The 22,750-nt window shown below is 28.2% G+C and overlaps 2 protein-coding genes across 5 annotated transcripts in view; both read left to right on the forward strand.

The window, feature by feature from the left end:
• Nucleotides 1-8,658, forward strand: part of LOC142323813 (transmembrane protein 19) — a 28,341-nt gene extending 19,683 nt beyond the window's left edge. For all 4 annotated transcript variants that reach the window (XM_075364055.1, XM_075364058.1, XM_075364056.1 and 1 more), the window contains 3 exons: nucleotides 1,337-1,441; nucleotides 3,492-3,707; nucleotides 6,488-8,658. In XM_075364055.1, coding sequence (XP_075220170.1) covers nucleotides 1,337-1,441; nucleotides 3,492-3,707; nucleotides 6,488-6,645 — 479 coding nt within the window. In that variant the 3' untranslated portion in view covers nucleotides 6,646-8,658. The remainder of the gene's footprint in view (nucleotides 1-1,336; nucleotides 1,442-3,491; nucleotides 3,708-6,487) is intronic.
• A 9,666-nt stretch (nucleotides 8,659-18,324) lies between these two features.
• Nucleotides 18,325-22,750, forward strand: part of LOC142322705 (uncharacterized) — a 90,676-nt gene continuing 86,250 nt past the window's right edge. The window contains exon 1 of the mRNA XM_075361782.1: nucleotides 18,325-18,565. The gene's annotated coding sequence lies outside the window, so the exon portion shown is untranslated. The remainder of the gene's footprint in view (nucleotides 18,566-22,750) is intronic.

Here is a 22,750-nt window from a genome sequence, read left to right on the forward strand (position 1 = left end):
ACTTGCATGGTAGGCGAATACTGATGCTAGCAGATTTTGCTGTCTATACGATTAATATATGGAGTTTTTACATTCTAGAATGATGTAATGTATATCTTTAGTGAAGAAAATTTTTTTCTTAAAGTTCATTCATTAAAAAAATTACTTAGGTATTTAAAATTTGGTCTTGGTTAAACTAATGATAAGGTTATTTGAATTGTTATCCTTTGTTCAATACCTGTTTTTTTGTGTAAATTTTATTTGCCCAAGATCTGACTTATCTTAATTACGTCAACATTTTATAGGTTAAGGATGATATTAAGCAAAACTCAGATTTGGATAGTCATTTTTTAAGGGTTTACTCCTTTCTCTTTTCTCCCCCTTTTGTTATCTTTCATATTTTCTTTATGGATAGGAAACCAAAGAAATTGTTTTAACCACTGCCTGGACTCAAATCTGTGACATGCTGGGGCTAGAAGTTAGCACAGAAGATTTTGCTAGGATTTAATTGTTTGACACCTATCCATAGAACTCTCCCGTATTCTCTTTTTCCTATCCAGGGGTGGCACAAAAAGCCAAAGTACTGCTGAGGTGCCTATCAGATAAATCTGGGCTTGCTCTTCGTGTTGAAATCTATTGATTGAGAAATAAATTTTGCTTTGTGAATACATTTCACTTAAATCATTTTCAAAGTTACATTACTTTGGTCTCTTGTCTGTTGATCAGCAACATTTTTATCATACTCATACTCATCCATCACAGACAGCAGTGAATATATTTAAAAGTTGTTGCTCAGTTTCATCACCTTTTTTAAGTACTTTTACTAGAAAATTGTGTTTTATTATTAAATTTTCTCAAACTGTGTTTAGAATTTTGATACCATTAAAGTATTTTTGGGTAGATTTTTGTTTTCTAACAAATTTTTGAACTATGTAATGTTGATGTTTTATTTCTTATGTTGCTATTAGTTACATTACTGATAATTTGCCAAAAGAAAGTTTCATGATGTTAATTATCATTTTTTATGATTTAAAAAAGATTTTTTTATCTTTCATTTGTAATAAGATTTAAGGAATTGTTTTAAGTTTTACCTTGAAATTTACAAACTTTTCTATAAAGATTTTTTTTTCCCAAAATATTTTCCATAATCTGTAAATTGTGGAAAATAATAAAATGATTTAGTCTCCTCATAAAATCCTAAAATAATTTTTTTTTAAATGATATTTTGCTATATTTCTTCATATTTTCATAGCTTGGTACGCAAGTAATTACTTGAAATATCCTCATTTGTATATTATATATATATATATATATATATTATTGTGTTTCTAAATGATATAATACATCATTGTTTCAGCTGCATTTGCATGCAGCAATGGTGATACTTGGGCATCTGAATTGGGTACTGTAATTGGTTCTTCACAGCCATTTCTTATTACATCATGGAAACGAGTGCCTAAAGGTAAAGTTTTGTTTAATTTTTTTATTTTATTACATATTAATAAATGGTTTAGTAAAAATTGCATTGTAGTAGCAAAATTTAATTATTTATTAAAAAAACTTTTCCTCTTTTAATATCTTCTCAGAGATCTCTGCTTCTTCAAAACATTTTATTGTAAAATAAAATTAAAAATGAATATAAAATGATAAAATTATAGAAAGGTATGTTTATCACTAGTCACTGCAATAAAATTAATTATTATGCTTTTATTACAGTCTGTAGTAGTTAATGAAATTATTATTTTTATACTGTAACTTGAATCTATATTTTAAATAAGTTGAGTAATTTACAGTAAATGTCTACTTCCTTAATTCAATCATCATATTAAAATTTTACTTGTTCATCAACTATATTTTTGTGTTTTTTATGTATGTAAAATAAAAAGATAAGCAGATATTTCTGTGAAAAGTACTGACGTGGAAGAAAATACAAAGTAGTAAATGAACAAGTTAATATTGTGAATAACTACAATGTTGATTTTATACAGTTATTATTATTAGTATCAATTAAATTCTTTGGGAATACTTTTATAGTGTACCGATACAGTACAGTGTAGTGTGCTGTACAGTATTTTGGAATTGTACTGATTATTACCAGTCTTTAGAATGTAATTTGGAGGTTTGCATTGGAGAGAATACAAAGCTGTTAAAATTGGAATTGCAAGGAAAAGTTGTTTAATCAGTGTGTATCTAGCAATACAGCCTTTGATTTATAAGAAAAAAGTTATAAAGGTACTGTTATTCAGATAATACTTTTAGACAGAGTTAAAACAATGGAACAGAGAAAAGACAAAATTGAAGGTGTACTAAATTAATGGAAATGGAGTTGACAAGATCATCAAAAAAATCTTTAAAAACAATCAGGAGGTGATAGACCATTTATAGGATTTAGGTCATACAGAAATTGTACAGAAAGGTGAAATGTATTTACAAACTAACTGGATACAAAAGGCACTGGACAGAGAGATTAAAAGAAAAAATTTGTAAAAAAAAAACCCTGCATCAAGTAAATTATGAAGATGATTAGTCAAAGAAGAAATAAAATGCTAAAAACTGCTTTTACTCCTCCTTTTCTCTATTTTGCTTTGGTCTTTTCTTCCTATGTAATTAATTAATGATGCTTGTTAATTGAATTACTCTTTGAAACTATTAATCAGTCTCTCTTGTCTTGTTCCGTACAATCAAACTCAAAAGAGGATTATCATTCAGACTCTTTCGCTTTCTGCTTCCAGTAGCTATAAAGTGCCCTGAGTATTGGTGCATCCATTGTGGTTGAAAGTTAAAGAAAACGTTCAAAATGTATGTTGACCACGGTTGAAGCAATGGTCAATGATACATATCTTTCTGGCTTGGCTTGCTGATAATGAGTATATTGTATTTGAAGTAGTGTCTCGTAATTTAGAACAGATTACGTGGTTTAGTTTATTGGGCAATTACAGGAAAGGAAACAAACTAAAAGACAGGTCTGCTGGTTGCTACTTTCCACCACATCACTAAGAGTTTATTAGTTTTTCTAATCCTGGTATCCTTAGTATGGGCATAGCAGGTTGTTACGCCCTTAGAACCGGAAATGAAAGTAGAATTAAGGAGAAGGAATAGATAGTGGAAAAAACCAATCTACCCATTCGGGAACCACCAGATAAACCTAGTTAAAGAAACAAGTTGCTCCACTGAAAAATGAGCATTCATTCTGATCAACCATCTCAGATCACTGCTTTTTAAACAAATACAGGAGCACCACATCACTAATTAATGATTTTGCATTGACTGGCTTAAATATGTCTGATAAAACATTTTTCAAAAAATATTCTTAATGTATAATCAAAACTGATCCGAATTTGTTAAAAGTGGGATTCATTATTGATTTATGATTAAAAGTTTTTATGAAAAGAATTTTTAATTTTATTAATTTAACATTTTTATTATATCTTTTTGTTTATAAAATTAATTCTTTTACTTGCTTTGTAAAAATTTTTGAATTTTAATATAATTCTTAAACACTTTTTTAACAGGAACTAATGGAGGCGTTAGCTTCTTTGGTCTTCTGTTCAGTTTATTAGGAGGCTTATTGGTCGGTATAGTATACTATCTTACATTATTATACATTGTCGATCCTATTATATTAGTAAGAAGTCCACCTCAGTGGCCTGTCATTTTTTGGGGTGGTTTCGCTGGACTTTTTGGAAGTTTATTTGATTCATTTCTTGGTGCTACTCTACAATATTCAGGTAATTAAATTATTTTCAACTACTTATTGATTAGATATTATTTTTTGCGTATGTATAAAGTGGAGATGGGTTGTATTATATTTAAAATATTGATTTCTCTTGTAACAGGTAAAATCAATAACTGAATTTGGAAATAATAAATATTATTAAAATTATTAATTATAATTAATAAAAAAAGAAAAATGTAACTTTGTATGATATTTTACATTCTTACTTTTTTCTGTATTAAATTTTTTTCTTAATGTGAGGCAGTCTTTTAACATAATTTGCATTAAAATCTATTTTCAACAATTCAACCAGTTCTATTTTCACTTTTTACTTTCATGAACCTAATCACTTTTGCGTTAATTAAAATGCATGGAAGTCATTAGATGCAAGATCTGGGCTTTAAGCAGGAAATTACAAAGGTGTTCCCATCAGAATTTTTTATTGTTATAAATGGTGCGAACCCTTACTTTTTAAATTTGCTTATTTGTGCCGTACAGTTCGATATCACAAAGAACAAATGATTTTTAATTGATTTTTAACAATTTAGTAGACGTCGCGATACCAGGCTAGAATTTGTCAACACTCCAAGCGTAATTCAAGTCATAATTCAAGCATAAATGAGTTATCTTTTATCAATAAACCAGTGAACAGTTACCAACAACATACCAGCAAAATCACATCATCAATGTAACACAGCATTAATTTTTGTTATTATTACAATTTTGTTCAGAGTGGGAAATGACGATGTCGCTCTCAGTCTAGCTGTTCTCTTTGTGAGATGGCTGTGTTAGCTTCAGTTGTGCTGTGTAAGTTTTTGTTTATCACTAAATCACTGGGTTAAGCTCTTGACGAAATTTAAATAATCTAAAGATTTTATTTAATTCTTACTTACTGATCGTGGCTGTTGCTGGATTGTCAAAAGAATACAATGAAAAATATCTAAAACTAGATTATTTATAAATAAAATGTTATGCTCGATAAGACTGACTGGTGCTATGTTGTCGTGATGTTCATTATTATGTGTATGAATTCCTGTAATTTTTATTTGGGATGTTAATGCTTATTCAATACAGACTATTAATTTTCAATTTAGCTTTCTGTTCTTGTAGCATGAATATCATTTATCGTATTATTCCTTTAGTTTAGTATAGTTAATGCATAAACTCTTCTTGCGATTCTGGTATAATTATAAACTTTTCAAACTTTAAATACTGTTGATGTGCTTTATTATATTTTTTCTTTTTTGTAATGCTACCCAATCCAGACCATCAGATCCTCTCAAAACAAACATCATGTGCTAAATACTATTGAAACTCTACTCTAGATACAACTATTGAAACTCATCCCTTTCCATCTGAACATATTATGCATCTTCTACATTTTCGTTATAAACAAATTATTGGGCTATCATCATCCAAGTTTGGAAATTCATAAATTTCATCTAAGATGCCCCTATCGCTATTTCTATCTTACTGTAAATTATATTTGATTATTTGCAATATTTTAATTATTATTTCCAATATTATTCATATTATTTTTCAACATAATTCAAAAAAGAAAATGTTCTCATATTGGTGTTTATATTTTTTGGTAACATCTACATTTAATTTTATAATGGCTAAATCATATTTGAATCTTTTTTTAAAGGAATCTTTTTTTGGTGTCGCTTAAATTTCATCAAAATTTGTTTTGAACTTTTTTAAAAATTCAACAAAAGCCAAAAAACACCTAGATGTTAGCTTTTGATCATGGAGTTTGAAAGGTATACATGAGTGTTTATGGTTGAGTTAATATCCATATAAACATAAAAAGAATGTCGTTTTAATAAAAAAAATCACATCATCTAGGTAACGCTAGTAATTTGTGAATCTCTGCCAGCTATTTGTTACCATGTGTTTTATATTTTGTTAGACTCCAAATCACACAAAGCTAATCTTTCTAAGCTCTTCACTCGACTTAGAGCAACATATACTTAGCCTTTCACAAAGATTTGCCAAGATTGCTTACAGCTTTATTGAGTGTAGTGTCTTGTTGTAACTTGTGTACAATCACAACCCAACTTAGAATTAATGGGATCATTCAACATTTAAACATTCCCATACCCTATAGTGCCTTGAAAAGTTGCAATGACAGGTGCAGTCAAAATGTAGCCAATCTATATTTTTTACACAATTAATCAATCAATGGTATTGTCATCAAATTGGATTAAACCGCATCTGGCTGCTCTGTAACTTCTAACTGGTCTCTTCTAAGAGCTGGCCATTTGAATTTCTTGACTACACACAGAAGTTCCATCTATGAAACAGTTGCTGACAATTACATTACAGCGCAACATTACTTACCGCAACAGATTTTATTAACCGTCACAACTGTTGACATCAGTTGGGATTACGTCATTTGATGGTTTTTCTTTAATATTTTCTCAAAAAATAAATTAAAAAAAAAATTGAACTGAAAAAAAAATAAAAAATTGAAAGTGAAAAAAATAATTTTTCCACTACACCCTGAGTACAGTCATTAAAACTTTTCTCTTCTGAAATGTATAAAATTAACTAATAAAGTATGAACAATTATTTGATATCTGTGGGTTGTTGATGGAATATTATTTAAGTGATTTTTTTACTTAAGTCTAATAATTCTTTTTGATGATCAATTTTTTTTTCAACAAAAAAGGTTTAATTCAAATTGAATTGGTAGGATAACAAAATTTAACCAACAATCTTATAGTAAAAATGTTTTTATAAAACTGATGAGATTTCAGTATTTTAATATTGATTCTTTTTTTTTTTCAGGGGTTAATAAGAAAACAGGAGTTGTTGTGGAGCACCCAGGACCTGGCATAAAATGGATTAGTGGTCATCCCTTGTTGGATAATCATTGTGTTAATCTGTTATCAACTATTGTTACTGCCCTTGTTACACCAAAACTAGCTAATTTATTTTGGCCGTAAACTAAATGCCTTGATATTAATCATTTACTTATTTTTTATTACCTTGAATATTAATTGTATTTAATTCATTCTAATTTTAAAGTAAATTGAACATATTAGTATCCAAAAAAAATTAATATGATCAACTGGCACATTCAATGGAGTTGTTTTTTATTCTCAGGGCATTTTAAAATACATTGCCCCTAATAACTTAAATATAGAAGATCTCTTTGTGACAAGGATATCCAACCTCGTTGACTTCTCAGGTCCATTACTGGTGTTTATTTCTTTGTTATTTAATGAATCTCTAATCAGTTTCTTTTTTATCCTTTTGTGCCATGTATAATTTTTGTAAAGTAAAAAAGTACTAGTGCTTTTATTGAAAGTAATTTGCAATTTCTAATTTAGAATTTATTAGTGTAATAGCCCATATTATTTTTAATACTGAACCCGTAATCATGGTCATAATGGAAAAAGATTTTTCCATTATGTTTGGTTCTTTTGTGTATCCATTTATTTTATAAGTCTTATCAAGTATGCCGTAATTTTTTTCTCTCTATTATTGTTAATTCTAAGTATTTGTGTTGTCCTATCTTATTTAAACCCTTTTTAAAATATATTTTTCAATGTACAGTTATGGACTGAAAGCCGATTTTCAACTGCATGTATTTTATAACCAGCAGGTACATTGACCATAGTATTAAAGTAGAATATGATGTACAGACATTTTGCTTGCCATCACTTACATTTGCAGTAGAAATCATCATACTTATAAATGAGATGTGACAAACATAAATGTAGGTCAAACATAACAGTTGAATTCATGTTAGATGCTATAAATTTTTACATAATGTAGTAAGACATTTAATTATTAGTATCAACTATTGCTAAAAGCAGAACAAATCAAATAAATATAGAAATGTCAGTGTTCTACAGTCAAGTTGTGAAAATTTATATGCAGGAACAGATACAATCTGCAGGAACTCTATCATCTGACTATCATCCACTTTGTTCAAATGATAAGAAAAATGTTATCAATAAAAACTTGGTGGAACATATGTATCAGTTAAAACAACAGATATTACTACTATTTTGGAATAATATATTCAGAAAGTAAAGAAAAAATGTTTAGCCTGGAATCGTATAACAGTTCTTACAGTTTTATAATTATGCTAATATGAGAGTTTATATATATATATATATATTCTTTTGAAGGACATGAAATGTTTGAGTCATCTATTTTCCCATAAATATAGAAAATGTCCATAAAGTTTTGCGTAGACTAAGGTTAAATAAATGCAAAAACTTGTGCTGATATCATTTGTAGCAAAGTACCATGGTTACAAAGATAAACATCTTCAAATAACTGTTACAAAAAAATTATTATACACTGCAAAAAATCTCTCACGTAAGATCATGATTGCTATTAGTATGTCCACTTATAAGTTTCCCAACAGATCATTTTTTTGATCTGTTTTAGGTTAATAATCATTTTACTCGAGGCATTAATTCTAACTTAATTGCTTGCAATGTACACTGCTAAAGAAGGCATTCATAAAATAGATTCTTAATAAAATATGCAGAATATAAAACTACTTTAAAATTTTACAGCTCATTCATTTTATATTTTTTTCTGTTTTTCTTTTATTTGTTAGTGAATTAATTTAAACCATTCTTCATCCAACTTCATAATATAATAAATGTGTGGTAATGCAGATTTTTACTGCTGTAAACGTTTTCATCTTTATTTATATATTTTTACGTGAATTACAAATGTTTTGTGTGAATATTGATTGAAAGCTAAATGTTATCCCCAGAACTAAATTATACAGGATATTTTGCCCCCAAGAGGGGGAGATTTTGAGAGAGGCAGATGAAATATTATACTTATTTTTTTATTGTACACTAATACTCTGTGACTAGTTTTAATATATTAAAAGAGTAATATAAATTTTCATTTTGATATTTAATTATATTATTGTTATTCTCATGTGTTGTATTTTTTATGTAATTAAAAAGTAATTTTTTATATTATTTAATGTGAAATTTTATTTTTTAATCATTTTCAAAAAAATAAGGTTCTTTAATTATTCTGTCTTAAAGTATTTTTCTCCAAAATCAAGAAAATTGGTTAGAACATAGGGATAAAAATGTATTCTTAATGTACAGAGATCCTTAGCTGATGCTTGGTAGCATTTTCTGTTTTTACTCCCTTTCCATATTAATTTTTCCTATTTTTATCAAGATTTCTCATTCTGAATTTTTTACAAAGGGTGTAGACTGTATTTTTACAGGTCTTTTAATGTTTAAAAAAATAGAATGTATTTTTTTTTAAAAAGGCCCTACAAAAAAAAGAAAATAATTTATTCTTTAAAAATCTTTCTTTTTGAAGTTGGCACCAAATTAAGGGCTTTTGAGTTTTTAGGAGGTACAGACTTCTTAAATGAAAATTTTAAGTATTATTTTGAAAGACAAAAGATACTATTTGAAAAAGTATTGATTTTTACTTTTTGGGTGCTTTTTCAAAAAAAATGTATTATATATACTTTTTTTAAAGTTAATTTAATAATTTTTAAATTACTATATTATTTCATTATAGTAAATATTTTATCTTATAAACATTGTTTTGTCATAAATATAATTTTTGTCAACTATTGTTGATAATCAGAAAATATTGGTCGTATAAATTTTATGCATGGTGCCCTTTTCATAAAGCTCCATAAAGGCTCCAGATCAACAATAGCCTAAAAGATATTTTTTTTTAATTGTGTTAAAGTTAAGAAAAAGTTTTTTTTGAACTGGGGTTAAGCATTACTATTTACAAATTATTTGAGCATTAAATGAAATGAACACTAAGTTTGCTTATTCACTGTTTATTCTGTTACTTCATGAGTGTGCCATGTTACCTACCATAGTAGTGGTTGGGAAATATATTTTATAAGACTACTGGAAGGTTGCAATTAGTAGTGTAAACTTAGGTTGTCTACATTATAGGTGCTGAGAAAATTTCACTTATTTGTTCTGTCAGTTGTTATCTTGATTTCTACATTTATTTTAAATATGTACTTATTTTTTGTTGTTTTAATTTCAGTAGATATAGTAATTAAGTTCAAAGAAGAAATGTTATAAAGATCTGAAAAATAACTATTTATCTACATTACTACATAGTTTCTTTCCACATTCATGCTCTTATTGTTTTAACACAAACTTATTCAGACACTCATTAAAAGCATTACTATGAGAGTATGGAGCTAGTTTTGTACACCATCCATGAGCTGCTCAGTCTTTTCAACATGCTGTGGCTAACCTTCGTATTGGCGAAGAGTTGGTAGTACCCAACACAGTCTGCGTTGCCAGGGATTAGTGAAAATCCCCTAACTGAACACATAAATTACAGTGATAGTCAAAAAAAAATGTTTTTAATGTTTCTCCAAGTGTGATACCATTCTTGTAATACTTTTTTGCATACATTACAGATCTGTAAATACAATTTTTCTATCACCCTTAGTTTTTAAATAAATCACTCGTCAAAAAAAATTAGGAAAAATATAGTTAAATGTGTAAAATTTATAATTATAATTAAATTAATTAATTATAATTATATAATTTATAATCATTTCACTGATGCTTTTCTTTTATAAATAGCCTCAGGCACATCCCAATTAATGCCAAACAGTAATCTGCTAGCATGTTAGTATTCCATTTCCCTTTATAGTGGCTTTCCATCACCGAAACGTCTTGGTGGAAATGCCGTGTTTGTCACTTACATCTCCAAGGCTTTCTAGGAAAAAAATTCTGTTGTGAGTGGAGGAAATGCATTTTCAAAGACATATTACATCCCATAGCTCTGTATAAAGTAAGAATTTCATTAACAATATCATGGTAATTGTTGGATTTTTGTTTGCCGAGAAAATTTTTGCAAACATCTTTAAATGAAGCCCAAGCTGCACTTAATACATTATTTAACATTGAGTTAAATTCATCATCTTTGACTAACTCTCTTAACTGAGGACCAATAAATATTCCTTCTTTAATTTTTCTTTCAGTTAAATTCGGAAATTTCTGCCTGATGTATAAAAATCCAGGACTGTCCTTCTTCATTGCTTTTGCAAAATCATTCGTTAGTTCTAGCTTGATATGGAGAGGGAGTAAAAATATTTCTTTGGGTTCAAAGAATATTTAAGAATATTATTTAAGAGTATAAAGAATTTCTTTGGGCTCATGAATAATATTTTTTCCATTTGGAGTTGTCTCATTTCTTCCATTTTTTGGTAACATAATGTAGGGATAAACATTATGTTTATCCCTAGCTCGGCTGTCCCATTCGCAAAGAAAACACATGTACTTATTATATACCCTAACTTCATGCCTAACAAAATAGCTATAACTTTCAAGTCACTGCATATGTACCAACTATATTTTTACAAGAACGTCTTTCATTACATCATATCTCTCTTAACGATAAGAGATTGGTATCAAAGGATATTTGTTACCATTGTGAAGTAGAACCGCTTTTAAACTATTCCTGGACGAATCTATGAAAAAGCGCCAGTTCTCACGTTTTTGAACTTGTCCTAAGTGCAACATAAGCTCATCAATATTTGTGCAATAAACCGAATTATTTTCATCAATAAAGTACCGAAAAAGTTCTTTTTGTTGGCTTCAAAAGCCCAAAATTTTTGTATTTTTTTTTTAAGTAAATCCCAACCTTGCCGTCTTGATCCTAACAATTCAGCTTGATTTTTTGATAAATTTAAATCCCTAACCGTCATTTAATTCACCTTGTGGTATAAAATGTGGGTTATTGGAAGATAATTCAAGATCAAAATCATTGTTATCTTCTTCAGTACTGCCTGATTTTTCATCACTGCTTTTGAAACGTACATTCACAGGTGGATCAGGAACTGGAATAATTTCACTGTGAGGTACAAACCTGATTGCAGATTACAATGAAGGATATTTTACAGTTTGTTTAAATTTTTTAGAAATTCCAGACACTTTTTAAACAAAAGTAACAATCGGTTACATGATCCTTTGGTTTGCACCAAACCATAGGTTTACCAAATGGCAAAGCCTTCTGTGTACCTTTCAGCCATCCTCTTAAATATACAGAACAATTTGTGCATATTATGTGGGGGGCTCATGTCTTATCCTGATCACCAATTTTACACTGAAAGTACAATTGATATACTTTTTTGATTAAAGGTGTAATGTTTTTCTACTTGATTTTATGGTAAACTCACTACATACATAACAAAAGGCATAAACATCATTTACAATTTTGAGGCATTATGACACTGCACTGTTAACAAAATTAAGACAGCAATAAGACTGAACAAAATTAATTCATTCCTAAATCCAGTGTTTAATACAAACAACACAGCTGTATTTTCAGCTACATGTTTTGACCTGCACAGATATGATTAATCTTGTCCATGAAGGCTCACTCTTCAGTATTAGGTGTGATGTCATATGTGACTATGATATAATTTAATTGTTTATGTAGTATTGCTTATTTATAGCTTACAAATTATGTTAACAAAGTTAAACAATAAAAATGAGCTAACAAAAGACAATGTAGGAGCTTAAAATGCTAATTATATGTTGAAAAATGAAAAAATCCTTTAATTACAATTTAAAAATTTTTCAAAAATGGTGGGTGATAGAAAGATTCATATTTGTTTTCAGCATCAAAAAACAGATTCAAATCATGTATTGCATGTTAGGAAACAAAAATTAGTGTGCATTTAATATTTTCCAAAAATATAATATTGATAATAATTTATGGAAGTGAGTCAAGAATTATTTACAATATTTTCGTTCTACAATTTATTTTACACAAAGGTAGGGGGTTCAACCTTAATTAATTTTCTTACACAGTCACCTTCCTTATCAATCTACTTGGTCCAGCGATCCATAAGCTTGAGTATTCCTTCCAGGAAGAAGGTTTTTGGTTTTGTCCCGAAGCCAGTTTTGCACTGCTTCCTGCACATTAAGTGTAGAAAATTGATGACCTAGCAGAGCATCCTTGAGAAGCCCAAACAGATGAAATTTGGAGGAGCAAGATCTGGGCTGAAGGGAGGGTGTTGCAGTACCATAAAATTCAACTTTATGATCTGAACAGTGTGATGAGCCATGTGAGGGCAGACATCATGTAACATTCTCTTCAACAATAAACTTAATGGAGATTGAGCTTATTGTGGATGATTTGATGGACAGAACCATGACTGATGTTCAGAGAAGACTACCTCATTGATGGTAACTTACCTGTTCACCAGAACCTCTCAAGCTTGCTAAATCTTTTCATCTTTTGTGGCGGCTGACTGGCGTCCTGCTTCCTCTTCATGCGTCATACTTATTCGGCCATTTTTAACTTCTTGATCATGAAAAAATACTGATATGTGATAAAATACTGATCTGTCCCTCTATTGTGATGAATTTATTTCACCAGAGAAATCGGATCACTCACTGTTCATTGTTCCTTCTTGGTACAAACTGCTATCGTAGTGAACATGTTTACACTGTAATAGTCAGAAAGCAGATGATGCAATCAGGATCAAATTTCATACGTGTAACTGCAGTCCTACCAACTCTAAGCACACATGCGCAGGAGACGGTGACTATCTTGAAGATGTGTTATGGCAAAATTGTAGATAATTTTTGACTCGCCTTTGTATAAATGATTGTGATGTTATAAATTTGTTATGTACTGTAACAGGTATTGCTGAAAAAAATACAGGTAAGTTCTTTTAAATTTCATTTATATGTATCAAGTAAAAGTATACAAAGCAACTGGTTTTACACATTGACTGAATACATGACTCATTTTTAATCTGATAGTTGGAACTTGCTCATTGAGACTACAGTGATTTTGGTATGTACTATGCTGCTCACATGTTAAGCATATGTGTTATTTTATGTACCTTCCATACACGTTTCAATGTACTATTGTATCTAGGACATTTAAACAAGGGAGAAATTGTCCAACAACATACCAGATACATATGTTTTGTTTAGGTTGTTTTTTTACTATATCTCTTACATCTCTTAGAAATTGTTGTTTGGTAAATTTAATGACAAGCAGTACAGTTCATTCTCTTAAAGGTATTCTTTCATTTTTTGAAACTATGTAAGAGCTACACTGTAGCTGCTTCTTCTATCTGAGATTAGCATTTCATTTATATTTTTGCTTACATTTTCCTTGAATTTCTTTATATCTGTACAATTATAAAAATGTATAAAAACATACTGTATCTCCTAAACAGATTGAATTAGATTAATAATTGGTTTGGTTTTGAAATGTTCATAATATCAGAAATAACTATTCTGTTAAAATGATTATAATATAAACTTATGATAAATATTTAGTAGCATGCAGATTAGTCCAAACACAGTTGTTTAATTAAATTTTTACACATGTACAGTTTGTAATAAATTAATTATAAATATATATTTTTAATTACTTCATATTAACAATTTGGTTTAGTTTCAGGTAGTGCTATATCATTTTTTTATTTCTTCATGAAATCATACCTATAATGCTGATTTAATTATGGGGGGTTCAGCATATATGATATGGTTAATTTTTTACAATTTTTTTTGTCAAAAAATTGATTTTAGATTGAATTAATTTTGTGGGAACTGCTTCTTGGTCATTGGAACACTGAATATTCCAGTACACTGGAGCACTTGAATATTTCTTCATATTTCGATAATGTGACATATTGCCAAATCATTTTGAAACAGTTTCTCATTAAATAATTTTTGAAATTTTGCGTACAGAATTTTGATGTACTATGCACTGGCACTAATAAACCAGGGTCTTCAGATGTAAAAGAGCCTTCATTTCAAGGGATTTAACTAGTTGTTGGACGTGCGTTTGTGACAATTTTGCATTTGGTCTCTTTTTGTTTGTTTGCATGTATAAAAGTATTGCTTGACAGAAAACAACTCTAGTCTTTTTTTTACTGTACTTTTGATTTTCTTTACTGACATACACTTCTTTACCTATTATTATTAGTAACATTTTTATTGGGTAGTAAAATTCTTTAAAGCAGTTGTCACATGTACCATTGCTCCACTGACTGTTTACTCTCATTAAGTTGACAGCTGATAGGATAGGGTCAACTTACCTTTTATTCAGAGATACCTTAACATGAAATGAGGATTTTTTTCTTTGTTCAGATTTTTTTCTTTTTGTTTGCCTTTAAAGTGAAAATTATGAATTTTCAAATATTTTTCATGGTATCTTTTTTTCCTGTTTAGCCTCCAGGAATCACCATCAGGTATTACTTCAGAGGATGATATGAATGAGTGTAAGTGAAGTGTAGGTTTGTACAGCTTCAGTTCAACTATTTCTGAGGTTTGTGGTTAACTGAAATCCAACCATCAAACAACACCGGTATCCACAATCTAGTATTCAAATCGATATAAAAGTTTACCTTTACTATGATTTGAACATTCGAACTCTCGACTTCGAAATCAGCTAATTTGTGAAGATGCATTCACTGCTAGACCAACCCTATGGGTCTGTTCATAGTACTTGAGCTAAAGTTATTTTTTATTGTAATTTCTGAAGAAAAAAATGTTGAGAATGTTTTCTTGGAGTTCTATCCATTATTTTGTTTGAAGTGTAAAAAAGGTGATTTAGTAACAAAACACTGAATAAATTTATGTAAAAATTATACAATAATATACACCAGTTATGGGATAAACAAAGAATTCAACCTTGTTACTCTGAGAACAATGGTGTGGTCGAGCAGTGTCGCCATAAGCAGAAAGAAACAAAACTGAGGGAAAAGCGTAGTTGTAAAATTAGTCTCTACATTGAACTCTATATATGTTAACCACTTTTATAATTTTGTGTCTGTTGACAGAAGATGTTAAGTAGTAGTGCTATTCAATTTTCTTTACTTAGGTGAAATGATAAATGTGATTTAACAAGTGGGTTTGGAGATGATGCTGTTGGGGTTAAACAAATAGAAGATGTGCACAAAAAATAGCCAAAATTGATTAATCTGTGAACTTATTACTGTGGTGTTGCTATCACAAATATACTAGAGGTCACAGTTAATAAATACTCATTAAGAACTTTGTGATTCTGTACACCATAAAAATATCAGCCAGTGTTAATTGCAAAACATAAAACCACTTTGACGATACCCTAACCATTGCTTCCTCATACTCTAGAACTTAAAAACTGAACAGCAATTACACAGGTTTATCAAATTTACCTATTTCTCCAAATGAGGTGTCCTATAATATCTGGCTACTACCAATCTTAAAATGCTGGTAAACATATTCAATACGATAATTTTTCCATTTATTAATTTGAATGAAGAGAGATTGATTGTAATAGAAGGAAAAAATATTTATTTACGTATTGGAACCTCCTCAAAGGGCAATTACTAGGAAGTCGGGAGCTATATCCTCTATATAGAAATAGGATCATGCAGACCTAGGCATTTGCATGAACCTTGTGTCTCGTGTAGAAAAAAATATGCTTTTTTTATAATTAATTCTTAAAATAATGTACATTTCAAAATTTTGTATTGTTCAAGTAAGTAAAAAACTGAAAGGGTATAAGTACATTTTTTAAGACAATATTTTGTTAGAAAATTATGTTTGCAATTCATATTTAGAACGGAAGACTATAATGGGAATGGAAAATGCATATAAAAAAAAATTGGATAGTTATCAAATTGGTTAACAGGAATAACTATTACATAAAATTAAATTCATAGAAAAGAATACCGCATATAAATGTATTTTTTAAATAATTAACCAGCCAAAGTCCTGGCTCAAGCTCTTGGCATTTATTGTGTTTGTGATACAGCTATGGCCAGATGTGTTTTCTAATTTTTCAAAGATGTAACACAGCTTGCTATGTATTGGCTGAGTAAAGTATGTGTAACACTTTTTCATTTACAGCAGCAATTTCTATTAAACAGAGGTATGATGGAGGGAAAGTTAATGTCATCAACTCATTTCTGCTGATAGAACATGTAGTCTCCCTGTTTGTTATCACTCATCATTTCTAATGTGTCCCAATGACAGATTAATAACTATTACTAACTCCCAAGATAGTAACATCACTTACATTATACTATTTCAAACCCTAATTTTTGTCTCAGATTTTGGGTCTCAAGGTCATTTCTTGGTAAAATATGAAATGCTTATTCGTACATTGATTTTTTATGAACTTACTGTATTTCTATTGTTTTATTCAGGGACTACTTAATGCACCCTCTTGATGCTCCTAAATCAGTGATGTCTAGTATCACTGGAAATTGTATTTACACTACTGCTAATACAGTAAGATTATTTTTGGTATAAATTAATACTAGCCCAGTCATTAATTTAATTTTGTTCTGTATTGTAATCTGTACTTAATAGAAAGTTTGAATAGAGGTTATTTGTAAAATTAAATATAAAATGTTAAGGTGAATGTTAGAGAACTTAAGTTTTAATATGTTAGGGAATAAGTTGGTGATGAAAACTGAAAAACAAATCAATTTTTATTAACTAGAAGTTAAAACATGAAAATTAAATAAAATATGCAAAAAAGTATTTGAATTCTCAAAAGTATAAAAATTGTTAAAAAATTAAAATTCTACAGAAAAAAACCATTGTATGATATTTTATATAGCGTAGTATGACCCTAGAGCAGTTAATAATGGATCTCGCCATTCAAACCAAAAAGTGAAATCCTGGCAATTGTGGAAATCCAAATTATACAGTATTAAGTAAAAGATTACAGTTGTAAAGCAAAACTGCAGTACATCTGTATGTCATTTCAAAACAGATTTACAGAAATGTACAGCAATCACAAAACTGTTGGACTGAGGGTTGTTGAGTTACAAGTAATATACCTTGAAGTTGATGAAAGCTAGAACGGTATATTTAAGTTATTATTTAATATCCTATGGTAAGTTTAATTATTGGACAGAACTGTTATGTTTATGAATTATTTGCTTCTATATATTTTCGTTTGAACATTAGTTTTTTTTTCTAAAAATTGGTTTATCATAACTGAATTTTATTTGTTGAATGCTTTAGTCTTCGGAGCGAAACTGGTAGTATATGGCCATGGATAGTAATGACGTAGCGAATCTTTTCCCCAAAATTTCTGTGAAATTAACTGCCAAAAAATCAAGTGCGATATCGATGAATCGATATTTTACAACTGACTTTTGGATATGCTAGAATGCACACATTTCTAAAGAACGAGTAAAATGCTAACATTTAAATCAGTTCTTAATTAAGTAATTAGTTTTATTTTAGGACAGTTAAAAATTAAGTTATGTTGGCCAATGTATTTAAGTTAAAGGGAAGAAACTGATTATAGTAACTTGATTTCGGTGAGAATCTAATATTCAGTAACATATATTAATACTGATGAAATTTAAAAGTACTAATACTTTTAAAAATCAGTAACGCATTCATAATATATGGGTATGTTTCAAATATATATATATGTATATGTTAAAGGAAAAATAATGAATTACGTTGCATTATTTTTCTTAAAGGTATTAATAACACTTATTTTTTGTCCCACGAATTTATCCCTATCTTTTATTTATGTTAAAAAAATAGGATATTGAAAACATTAAACATTGATTAACAAACTGATTTTTTTTTTAGTGTGAATGCAAGATAACATGAAAAAGCAGAAGAAGAACAAGTTATGAAGGCTGAATTTCTTGTTATTGTTTTGGTTGTTGTCGCGATGTTAAGATGTTATTTACGAGTGGGGTTTGATTCGTGTAAATAAGATATGTTTAATACCGGTATCTTTTTCTTAACCATCTATAGTGTTTAATGTTAAACCTTATGTATTTTGCGATGGTCGTGTACATATTTTTTTTCGAATTAGTTGTCATTATGATTGAATGATTGACTTAGCCTAAGAGATAATAAACAGTATAAGACTGATATTAGGGTAAGTTTTTGAAATTTCTTTATTTTTATTAATTATAAGTAATTTTCATTTTTCTACAATATTTTTGTAGAATATTATATTTATCTTTTAATTCTGTGTAGAGTGCTTTATTTTAAGGTTATGAGTTTATGTTTGGTTAAATGCTTTCGTTAGGTGGAATTTTTGTTTAGATTTCTGTAATTTTTTTTGAAACCACTACCGTAGCATTATTTTGATGTTGACGCAGAATTTTTTTAATTACAAAATTTGAGAGGATTCCGATGACAATGGGAGAGAAAACATTTCGTTATTACAGAGTAGAATTGAACTCTGCTACATGTTCGACGGGAGTATTACATTTTTTATTGTATTTTCATAAAATTAAACAAAAATTTCAGAAAGTTTTATATTGAGTGTAGGCCATGCAGCTTACATAAAAAAGTATTGTAGGCCTTATCTAGTTAGGAATTCATGGAATTTTGGGGGTTTTCTGCCTGATTTTCATCAATTTATTTTGTCTATTAATAATTATATAGTGGTTATACTGCTCTCCTGCTACAGTATCTCTTATGTAAAATAATATTAACTTATTTTCCATTTAATACTGTATAAAATCTGTAAAACCAGTTAGTTTTTTTTAATTGTTGTGTATCTGTTCAGTACATCTCTTGTAAATGTATTTTTTCTGTTTGAATATGTTGACGTGTTTGAATATTTATAATGAACTTTTTTTTTTGTAAAGTAATTTCAGGTGATTTTGTATCTAGTATTTTGGTCAATTTGTTTTAGTCACCTTTTTGCAAATTATATTCATTTATAATTTTGATTATCTTTGATAATATCATGGAAATAATTCAGTACTTGAATTAATGGTATTAATTTATTAGGTTTTCTATTGTGAAATAAAAATCAGTTGTTTTTTTTTAGATATAGCAATTTTTTTAGGGCTGTAGGATTATAAAAAGCCAGAAATTAAATGCAAGATCTGCATGTTAGCTTGATTTACTAGCAAGTATGCTGACCACTTTACCTGTTGGTTGAAAGTACCTCTTTACTCGTACTGTCTGTTTGTATGATATTAAATTTAAAAGAAATTCTCAGTTTTTAAATATGTTCTACAAAAGGAAAGGTTGATCATACTTCCCATTTTAGAAGATACTCTGAATTCTCTTTTTGTTTTTTGTTTATTAAGATTGGACTGTTTTGAAGAAATCAGTGATTTAATAAAAAAATTATCTTCAGGCAAAATATGTAATTTTGTTAGAAGCTCTTTGTATTAAAAAAAAAATAATTTTAGAATCTTTCAGAAATATTAATTATGTTTTTTTAAAATATTAATAGTACTCAAATTTTTTTAAATGTATGTATATTAACTTTTTGATCAGAATTTTGCTTTATTTTGTCTGTTTTTATCATATGGTGTATATATTTTTTTTGCTAAAAACACATTATAGTCTTATACATTTTTCATAGTAATTTCCTACACATTTTGCCGCATCAATGTATCAGCATCATCAGCGAATGAGAATTATCCACATTACATTTTGTCACTCTTACGTACAGTCCTTATAGGTTTTTAGTAAAAAAAAATAATGTATATATTAGGGTTATAATTAACTCTATAAAATTTGTCTGTATTAGACTGGTGAATAACATAGAACCTTATATATATATATATATGCATACATGCATACATACACAAAGCTTTTGACGCACTAGAGGTACTACTCAGGATTATATTATGAAATGCAGTAACAGCAGTTCTGTTTTCCAGTAAGCATTTCTCTTTGTTTTTTATTGTTAACTCTGGTGCATTCCTGTCAGTAGTCTGTAAGCAGGTAATGATATTACAAGAAATGTTCAGTAATATACTTAAAATATATTTATTATGTCATGAAGACCTATTTATATCTTACAATAAATCATTATCAATAAACAGTTTATCCTGATCATAAATTAAATGTAGTTATGAAATAAGTTTAAGATAGTTAAATCATTATATCATTAACTTAATTAATCATTATGTTATGGTTACAAACATATTTACTGTAAAATTAACAACTTTTACAATTACGGCATCCTTGCAAAAACAGTAGATGTTGTTATTAAATTTTTTACTTATTAAAATAAATTATTAACATATTCAGCTGTAATATGTTATATTATAGATTTTAAAAACTAATGCAATAAAGCAGGCTTAAAATTCTGTTATTTTCAGTAAAATAAAAATTGTAAAATGTGCAGTTTATATAATTAGTTAACTAAAAAATATTTTTGTATTCTTAAAATGTTTTTATTTTAATGACTAAATTATGTCATAAATAATGTCAAATTGTTTCATAGGCTGTTGATAAATATTGCAAAAAGCTTTGAAATAAAAAAAAACAGAACAAGTATTATTAAATTTCAAATCATTGTGGTTCTGGAACAAATTAAATATAATCAGCAGAAAATTCGGAAGTTTGGAAAGTTTTTAAACTTTGTACAGAAAAAACAAGTCCCAAAATTTTTACAACAGATATACTTATTAATTTAGATTGAAAATTAGTTAAGAAAATTAGAACATAATAAAACTACTTTTTTTTTAGTAATATTGCTATATTAATGAAATTATTAACACAAATAACTAATATAAAAGCATAAAAAAGTTTAATTATACATGCCTCATTTAGTACAGGAACACTTTTGAGTGTACCTCCATCAGCTAAGTGAATATATTTATTAAAAGTACACATCAGAATATTTTTTTGTCATTATAAATAAAGTGTACTATTCTGATAAGTGTGTGTGTGTTCTATTAATGTGGCTAAGAGCAGATACCAAATTATTAATTTAATAGCACACTTTATTTACTGAAGTGCTCTATAATTTTTTTGTAAATTTTTTGTTTAAAACTTATCCACTGAAAGCAGACCTGCATTAAATAAGATAACGTTAGTTAAATTTACTTTAATATTTTGCCTTGAGTTACTTTTGTTATTAAGAGTATTGAATTGCTAAGAGTTTCTTTAATATTTAAACAATTTATTTTACATTAAATATCTACTTTTACCTATAATAAAAGTACTAAGCAAAGTATTACCTTCTTTGTGATTGTACCACAAAGAAAGTAATGTGTTTAACTGGTTATTTTATATAAACAAATGAACTTATTATAACTTTTATGAAACAGATAAATGATTTGTTTGCAGTTATGCTTGCGGAACTAGGTACTCCATAATGATTTGAAAACCAAACTATTGAATACAATATTTTGCTGTTTCATAATATATATATATGGTATTATTTTATATGTAAAAATAATGAAATTTGGGACAAGACAGTTTTTACTTGCAAAACACTTGTCAAAAATGGGCAATTATGTATTAACACCACCGCAGCTACAGCTTTATTTAAAATTGAGTATCTATTTTATTGAGTCTCTTTATTAATTTTAAGAAATGGTTATTTATATTTATTTACTTTATAAATATAATTTAACCAAACTTAACCTTCGCTCGCTAACCTCGACTAATTAACACCGTAATTTTTTAAGTATTTATTTAATAAATTCAGTAATTATTGCAATTATTTATAGCGAAGCGAGCATAGGTTAAGTTTGGTTAAATTATATTTATAAAGTAAATAAAGAGACTGTTTTTAATCTATGTTAAACTCTATATCGGCCCATTTTCCACCGAAATCCGATTGACTACTTTGTTTTTAAATAAAGCTGTAGCTGCGGTGGCGTTAATATGTAAGTACCCAAAAATGCTTTATTATTAAATTCCCTAAAAGTGTTATGCATTAACTTCTAAAAATTTTAAGTTACTTCTTCACATTTTCATTGGTATTCCCTTATAGATATAATTTAGAGAATTATTATTAAAATAAAGGAAAAAAAATCTCATGTTATAAATAAATAAGTAAAAACATATTATATATATTATTACACATTTATATATTATATAATGTAATACGTCTCAATAATTGTCATTTTATAATAATTATTATATATATATATATATATGTTAGCCTTTTGTGATGACCTGGCTATTTTAGCTGAATCAAAGGAAGGCACAGTAGCACAAATAAAAGAGTTAACAGGAATAGCCCAAAAAAGAAGGCCTACAGATATCCTTTACCAAGACTGAAATTATGATGGACATCAAATCTTTCACTCAAAAAACAATAGGGATTAAATATGGAAACATAAATTTCACCAAC

The sequence above is a fragment of the Lycorma delicatula genome, chromosome 4 (genome assembly GCF_047948215.1).
Source record: "Lycorma delicatula isolate Av1 chromosome 4, ASM4794821v1, whole genome shotgun sequence".
Lineage (NCBI taxonomy): Eukaryota > Metazoa > Arthropoda > Insecta > Hemiptera > Fulgoridae > Lycorma > Lycorma delicatula.